We start from the raw sequence: 8,552 nt of genomic DNA, 5'->3' as shown, positions 1-8,552 counted from the left end.
AGTGCTAACTGGGACCAGGTGGTAGATACTTTGACACACATATTGTGCTGGTGATAAGACAATATATAGAGCAACGTCGATCCCGAACCTTAGTCTGTTGTCTGGTTACGGAAGTTGAAACATAATTATTTTTTACAATGCGGCGCTTTGACCGTTTCAGAATGATCTGACCACACTTACCGGATGGTGTCACATTAGTCAAACCATATACCGTTTAGTCAATGTTTAATCCGACTAAGGATACAAAGGTAGGTGACCAGTTTCGCACATATATTTTATCGTCTCTTTTGATGAATTTACAGTTGTACAAGTTTAATTTCAATAATCATAATAATATATGAACATATATATGAGTTCTTACTACTTGGTACAAGATTGAAAATTTGTTCATCTCATCCTCACCAAATGCCACATAAAATAGATTGTGTTTTGTAGTTGTTTTGTTCGCTTTATGTTAACAAGGCTTAGAATTAAAACAATTGGCAGAATATTTTATCTACAAATGGATGTGTATCGCCTTACACGTTCCTTTAAACCTTTAGAAACGAACAAAGTATTCATGATTAAAATCATTTACGTGAATCATAAATTTTAGCTTTAGAAATGTTGCAATATGGTACAAGACAAGCATTATAAAATCGACAAGAAGGAAGGGAGTACCAGCGAAAGCAACCGTGTTGACCAGTCAGTGAAACATGTGAGTACAAACTGTTTTATTTTCATTTTTATTTTTACTTTGAAATCATTGAAAGGTACATACATGACTTTTCATTTTATCTTCTTTCACAATGTTCCGTGTTCTAAAACATGTGAAATAAATTACACTGTTTCCTTTAGAGACAGACGTAAAATGTCATTTTAACAGCTAGCTCATTTGTGCCAAGAATACGGAAAAATAGATATATAGTAATAATATAATATTTTAATAATATAAGGCTATTACATAAATATGTTTGGTATAAAATATCATTTACTAAGGTACGCCACTTGTTGGACACAAACTACTTTGTAACTTTGATTTTTTTAAAAATGATAACAATATCTCAATATTTAAATATTCGTGTGCAATGCTCACTTGTATTTCTATAAAAATAGTGTTTAAATGCAATAACGGTGATTACACGACGTATTTTTAACATTTTCCGAAATATTATGTTCACCACGATAGCAAAAATGATTGCTTTTTGTGTATTTCGGAGCAGTATTAGCCTTGTAAACTTTAATTTAGATAGTTCTGCTATTCATGCCATCAGAATTGTTATTATGTAACGCTATGTATTCGTTTCTTTCCGTCGAACTTGCAATTAATGAAAATGTATCGAATGTTTTTTTGATATTTCATGATTCTCCCGGTAAGCCTTCCATGCAAAGAAGAATTAACAAGTTTTGACGCGCCCTTTAAAGATCCTGTAGCACAATTATTTCATGGTTTTATTTCAAAAATGTGATGCTCAAATTAAGATTTGTCAATATTGTAAGTTCCAATAAGCATTATTTATAAATATTATACCCAATTTAACATTTCATGTAAATAAGGGGAGGTAATTAGAAATTTACTTTCTATAAAGTCTAAGTCAAATTTTCCAATAAGAAATGAATGCATGTAATTAATTGATTAAATTTTATGTTCATAAATATTTGCAGTACACATTTTACATATTCTTCGATGTTTTAAAATTGTTTTATTTGCATAATTATATACAAATATATTTTTTGCAAGTGTGGTATACACACAGTAACAATATCAATCACAAAACATACAGGATCTTTAATATCCTCTATCCGCTACAAATGTGTTCTATTAGAAATTGCGTGTGATCGAACTTAAAACTTTATATAAATAAGACAAACCGTTATTTGAACCGAACTCTGAGAAATATCTGAAACATTAAAGACTAAAAATAATCATAAATCAAGTCTAAGACATGAATTTACTATCGATTCCAGAATTCAACTTCATGAATCGGTCACGTGAACCTGCTGGATGTAATAATAACTTTGTGATTATTTCTTAACATTTTATATTTTATGATAAGACCATCAAGATAATTCTTTTGAATATAATAATGTCAACATTGTTCTGTATATTTGCAATCGTTTCATATCTTTTATGTTCACTTTTAGGATCTTTATTCATACACCGATTGTTTCAGGAAGAATGCCATTTCTTGAAACGTAATTGGATCTCCAAATTAATACTATTTCCCCAGTATTTCACAGTCATTCTCTTTTCAGCTTACGTTGTGTTCTTTCGATCAAACTTCGCAAAATCATAATACTTTAGATTTTATTTGCGGTACTGTAATGCTTGCTATGTGGACAGGCATTTATTTTGCTATACTTTGGGCTATTATATTACAAAGGAATACACTACGTTCCCTTCGCAACTCACAGAATACACTCAGTGTTCGAGAGTGAAACATTCGACCTTTGCGCAGGAGAGTAGGAAGAACACACACAGATGTAATAGTAAAAGAAACATCTTTTTTCCATTTTGTGTTGCAAAATACATGTATAATATTTTGTACTTCTCTTTCAGAAGAAACATACTTTTTGATTCAATTCTTGTCTTCTTGAATATTGCCAATCTGTAAAGTATGATGACGTGGACATGTTCTCTCTTGGTATAGCGTTGATTTCAATACTACATTAATTTATAGCATATCATAAAATATTCACTTATTGACACTGATCCTTATTATTTGAAAATAGTTATTTGTTTTAATTGAATTTGAGGTGAAGTCAAATAATATAGAGTGTTGAATGTATAGCTTGATCTTGTTATAATTCCCATTTTCGATTCATATCGGATTAATTAAAGCTTTAATTGACCCTAATGTTACACATACATGTATGTAAAGAGGTATTGTCGCTGATATAAGAAAGAAATATTACAAACTTATTAAATGCTTTGAATTTCAGGTAAGTTTGTCGCTTTTGGTTGTTCTGATAACAACAGACACAAATGCAGGTAAATATTAGCTTTAAGTTTTACAGTCATACAAGTAGTTGATATTCTAACATTGTTGTCTATAATTTCATATGTTTTAAAATGATTTCATGCATACATAGATAATATATTTTGTGAAGACTTCTTACCCTAAATGAAAAATAAATCTACAGTTTAAGGACTAATTGTTAAAACATTTCTTTTTAAATCATGTAAAAACAAAGTATATAGTGTAAACGTAATAACTAGTAGTACTGAATAGACAGTTGTTTCATTTTTGCTTCAGCTCTCGTCAACGTTGCACTTGGAAAACCAGCCAGCATGCCAAGTATCAGGGGATTAACCTGGACTGCTGATTTAGGCAATGATGGTAACGCTGATGATAACTTTTTTAACAATCATTGTTTCCAAACTGATACTGAAATGAGTCCCTGGTGGCAAGTTGACCTTCAAGATGTTTATTACATAAGTCAAGTGAACATCACCAACAGGAGGGACTGCTGTAGTATGTAGCTTTAATCGCTTTCTATATAAATCTATAATAGGTTAGATTATACATAGTTTTGAAGACGACTTCTAGAATTCTACTCCTTAATTTGATAAATTGGGATACAGCATTCTAATACTCATATTTACTTGCTATTCAACGGATAGTTGTCTCGTAGATATATAGCATTAGATATAATGCATTCGTGAATTGAATGTGTCCTGCTTTTTCAAGGTTTACGACTATACGATATTACACTTTCAAAATATTAAAAAAAAGAAATAGCACAATATGCAGGCAACTTATTTAGTTTTAATTGGTACATTTTAGTTTGATTATGTAGGAAGCCACACTCTCGAATCTGTTCTTGAAAACAACAGTAATAATGAGTGTAACGTTTCTTGCTCAAGGACACAACGGCTTCCCCCTAAGAAATTTAAACAAATGCGACCAGCAATCCTTAAAGAACTGGTTCGAAGGGTCAACCACTTGACCAACCCGTCACTTTATGTTGAAGTTGGTGTCGGGGTTGTAAGTAAATGGTTAGTTTTAGCTGTAAAGATAGAATATTAATTTGTATTTTCAGCCGATAGAGCGGCGAATGTTGAAATTTCCGTAGCGACGGACAGTCCCAGTAATTGGACTGTGGTAGCGTTTCAGGAAGGTCAAATGGGTCTTTTCAAATCGTTCACATTTGATACAGTAACGGCTCGTTACATCAGGGTAACTTTAAGAAACGAAGAATCAATTTTTCATCTATGTGAAGTGGAAGTATTTGGAGAAAGTAAGGCATTTGTTTTTATATATATCGTAATGTAAAATGATACATGTTTGTAAATCTACACAATAATATACTAGTATGGTTAAAGGAAATCTAAGTCCCACTATTGTTATTGTCATTCTTTTTCCTTTATATCTATCAGCCTTATCTATATGGCATTTCAAAGGTTGTTTTGTTTTTTTAACTGAACAATATGGATTATTTTATTACGAACACCGGTTTTTATTTCTTCTTAAGAGCACAATTCTTATTTCACTGTTAGATTAATGTTATTGTTATCTTTATTAAGTTACTCCCGTCGATGACTGTGCTGATAGTCCATGTTTGAACGGCGGCGTGTGCACTGATGGGATCAATAGCTACACTTGTCAATGTACACAAGGGTTTTATGGAAATAATTGTGGACAAGGTAAATATATCTTTGTTTGTTTGTACATGTTAAAACACGGTTGCAAAACTAATGAATGTGCTCGTTCTTTTCAAAGCAACATGTTAATTTAGTGAGTAAGTAAATTCTTTATGTAATATATTGTGAACATTGAGCGCTTACATGTTTACATGTGTAATATATTTATTTTTCTTTCTAATGTATCATATTGTCCTGTATATAACAATTTTCTGAGTTTCTACATGTAAATCGGGGGCTTCCGTGGCCGATTGGTTAAGGTCGTTGACTTCAAATCACTTGCTCCTTACCGTTGTGGGTTCGAATACCAACAGGGACTTGGATTCTTTCATGTGAGGAAGCTATCCAGCTAACTAACGGAACGTCGTTGGTTCTACACAGGTGCCCGTTCGTGCCTGAAATAATGTATGGAAAGGCACCTGAGGTCTTCCTCCACCAGTAAAGCTGGAACGTCGCGATAAGACGAATACTGTGTCCATGTGACGTAAAACCCAAAACAAACAAACACAACATGTATATGGCAACATGTATATTTGAAAATGAAGTTGTAAAACAGTTTTTACATAAATTCGTAGCGATGTCTGTTGGCTCAACAGAACAACATGTACGGCACGTTGTTCTCGTTATATACACAGACTAAAACGGTATGAGGGAAAACAAGGCTTACATTCGTAATTAAGATTAGCATTATAATATGATGTAGGCGTAGTCAGTTGCAAACAGTGTACATGTCATTACATCTGCTGTTGATTTTTTCATCTCGTTTCTATAAATAAGTACACAACGACACTTTTCTGTTATAACCGCATTCATTTCTCTCAATTTTTACTATGACCTAGAGCTGTAAAAATGTTACCAAAATCAATCATAGTTTCAAAGTTTCATATATTATTGTTTAAATACTAATAATTAATTACATGTATTCAACACTGATCTTTAATTTTATCTAGCATGTAACATGTTTTGCCGTAATTGGCGACATTAATTCAAAGGCTTCATTTTGTAAGCGTTAAACAAACTAAGATCTCACGATATGCGCCTGCAAACAACCTTATAAATAAAAAACATTTGTAACGTCCCTCTTTACACCAGCCTTTTTAAAGTAGTATGTTGTTTATGCAGTTTTCATGCGGTTGCCCTACGCTTTAACAGATCACTATTATTTTATAAACAGTAAAAAGAAACAAGACTACCATCACTGGACCAAAGTGGTCTTGATATGCAGGCTTCATAACCTCTGATCCCCTTTCAAAATTCTATTTTAATTAGTTCCGCCCATTGTTTTCTCGTTTAGGGTACACGCTTTTTATTACTTGGGGACCATACGCCGCTTTTCATGGAATGGCACTTACGTGTCACATTGAAGGTTCCATGATAACCGCCGTATGAACACATCTGCGGATGTTTACAAATTCAAAATTTTACTATTTCATGTTTAAATGTTTAATTATGCTTAGGCCGGTGCTAGGGGGCGTGGACGGTAACTTGCACTTTCCATTACCGTCCATGAACAGGCTCAATCAAACCGAGCCTGCAACATTTTCAATTTTGTCGTGTTGGGCTTTCTTTAGGGATTCTGTATTTCTCTATTTAATTGCGGGATGGTTTTAATTGTGGATATTTCTATCATTACTAACATACTTTATGACCATGGTCTATTTTAGCCATTTTGTATGATGAAACAATATGTATCTTAACCTGCAAATACAATGTAAAAGTATGTTAATATATTCTAACTGATGAGAGGATCAATTAATCACTCTAAAATTTACTTTTTGAGCTATTTTTCTATTCAAAAACCCCAAAAAGTACAGTTTAAAAGTAATTGATATTCTAGCATTGTTGTCTAAAAACTTAAATGTTTTGAAAATATGTTCATAACTGTGTTCTATCGACTTCCATTTTTATTTCAGCTCTCGTCAACGTTGCACTTGGAAAACCAGCCAGCATGCCAAGTATCAGGGGGTTAACCTGGACTGCTGATTTAGGCAATGATGGTAACGCTGATGATAACTTTTTTAACAATCATTGTTTCCAAACTGATACTGAAATGAGCCCATGGTGGCAAGTTGATCTTCAAGATGTTTATTACATAAGTCAAGTGAACATCACCAACAGGAAGGACTGCTGCAGTATGTAGCTTTTATCTTTTGCAATATACATCTGTTATAGTTTAAACATAGTTTTGAAGACGACTTCTGGAATTCTATACCTTGATTTGATATATTGGGATACTGCATTTTAATACTCATATTTAGTTGTTACTCAACGATGAAATTCAATTAAACAGTTGTCTAGTAGATCTATAACATTAGATATTATCATGCATTTGTAAAGTGAATGTGTCCTGCTTTTTTTAAGTTTAACGACAATCCGATATTACACTTTCAAAATATTAAAAAAAAACACAATATGCAGGCAACTTTTTTTAATTTTAGTAAGTACAGTCTAAATTGCCTGAGCGACCCCCTGATTTCAACGACTCCCGGTCTTAACCAACCTTGTTTCAGTCCTCCCAACGTATGTCTCTATATAAATGGTCTGAATTACATGACTACAAGCGACCCTTATTTTCTGGTCCTAATTCATTGCTTTGTCTGATTTAAACGCTTTTCACACCTTTTAATTGTCCATTTAACAGACATTAACACCCAGAGGGCCCAACTAATTATTATATAGTGCAATTATTATCAAATATTCAGAACACTTCAAACAACCTCTACACATCTCTGCATCAATTACACAGTTTACATGTATACAGGTATCAAGTGACGTATTGCCAAATATGGTGAGCATGATGCAATCGATGTGTTTGAACAATTTGAGGTGCAAAGTACATAAGACCTGAGCAAACTGGATTAAGTTTTTGTGTCAGATTTTTTATTGTTAACGTAGCGTCAACGGAAGATTTTTAGGCAGCATTGTTTATTTAACCTTTCTATGGCTACGTGAATTCTACTTGAAAATGTTGATACCTTCCATTTAAAGAGAAAAAAACTTATTAAAGTATGATATTTATTTCAAGGTTTTTGAATGCATCAAATTCAAGTTTATTTGTACAAAAACGATTCAATAGAAATCTTATATAAAAAAAGATTTAATTTGATGTGATATACATGCACTTATTTATATTTGTTTTCCATGGATTATTATTGTATTTACATCAAATATTGAAAGTACCTATGTTTATTTGCAATTGGTAACATATTATTTCTTCACACATTTATGCATATTTAGTCACGATGGCATTCTAATTTAAATTTTCTTTGAGACTGTATCAGTCTCCCTGTTATATGTGACCGTTTTCTTGGGGTCCCTTGGAAAGTCACACATGACAGTCTTGACTGTAGTTGATATAGAATAAATTTTAGTTCGATTGTGTAGGAAGGTACACTCTCGAATCTGTTCTTGGAAACAACAATACTAATGATTGTAACGTTTCTTGCTCAAGAAAAATAAATGGTTAGTTGATACATTTATTGTTATTTTCAGCTGATAGAGCGGCGAATGTTGAAATTTCCGTAGCGAAGGACGTTCCCAGTAATTGGACGGTGGTAGCGTATCAGGAAGGTGAAATGGGTCTTTTCAAATCATTTACATTTGATACAGCAGAAGCACGTTACGTCAGGGTTACTTTAAGAGACAAACAAACAATATTTCATTTATGCGAGGTGGAAATCTATGGATACAAACTAAAGAGCGCTTAAGCCTAGGAACTTCAAACATGTTATGGTGATTGGTCATGAACAGTAAATGACCCCTATTGATTTTGGGGTCAAGGGGTCAAAGGTCAAGGTCACATTGACCTTGTAGGTGAAAACGGTTTCCGATCTATAACTTAAGAGCGCTTAAGCCTAGGAACTTCAAACATGTTATGGTGATTGGTCATGAACAGTAAATGACCCCTATTGATTTTGGGGTCAAGGGG

The 8,552-nt window shown here is 32.9% G+C and overlaps 1 protein-coding gene across 1 annotated transcript; it reads left to right on the top strand.

The window, feature by feature from the left end:
- Nucleotides 1–634: 634 nt before the first annotated feature.
- LOC132715889 (uncharacterized) lies at nucleotides 635–8,331 on the top strand. The gene is made up of 8 exons (XM_060698990.1): nucleotides 635–697; nucleotides 2,540–2,624; nucleotides 2,923–2,971; nucleotides 3,237–3,455; nucleotides 4,024–4,221; nucleotides 4,508–4,627; nucleotides 6,538–6,756; nucleotides 8,117–8,331. The coding sequence occupies exons 2-8, from the start codon at nucleotides 2,598–2,600 to the stop codon at nucleotides 8,329–8,331; spliced, it is 1,047 nt and encodes a 348-aa protein (XP_060554973.1). The 5' UTR covers nucleotides 635–697; nucleotides 2,540–2,597.
- The last annotated feature ends 221 nt before the right edge of the window (nucleotides 8,332–8,552 follow it).

The sequence above is a fragment of the Ruditapes philippinarum genome, unplaced genomic scaffold, assembly GCF_026571515.1.
Source record: "Ruditapes philippinarum isolate M1 unplaced genomic scaffold, ASM2657151v2 ctg5548_1_1_1_1, whole genome shotgun sequence".
Lineage (NCBI taxonomy): Eukaryota > Metazoa > Mollusca > Bivalvia > Venerida > Veneridae > Ruditapes > Ruditapes philippinarum.
This window is presented reverse-complemented; position numbering and strand designations above follow the sequence as displayed.

What these genes read in the sequence shown, in the direction of transcription:
- LOC132715889 (XM_060698990.1), top strand. Translation starts at nt 2,598, where the DNA reads ATGATGACGTGGACATGTTCTCTCTTG. An exon ending in AACAACAGACACAAATGCAG is followed by an intron (nt 2,972 to 3,236) that starts GTAAATATTAGC and finishes TTTTTGCTTCAG; the next exon opens with CTCTCGTCAACGTTGCACTT. An exon ending in AGTGGAAGTATTTGGAGAAA is followed by an intron (nt 4,222 to 4,507) that starts GTAAGGCATTTG and finishes ATCTTTATTAAG; the next exon opens with TTACTCCCGTCGATGACTGT.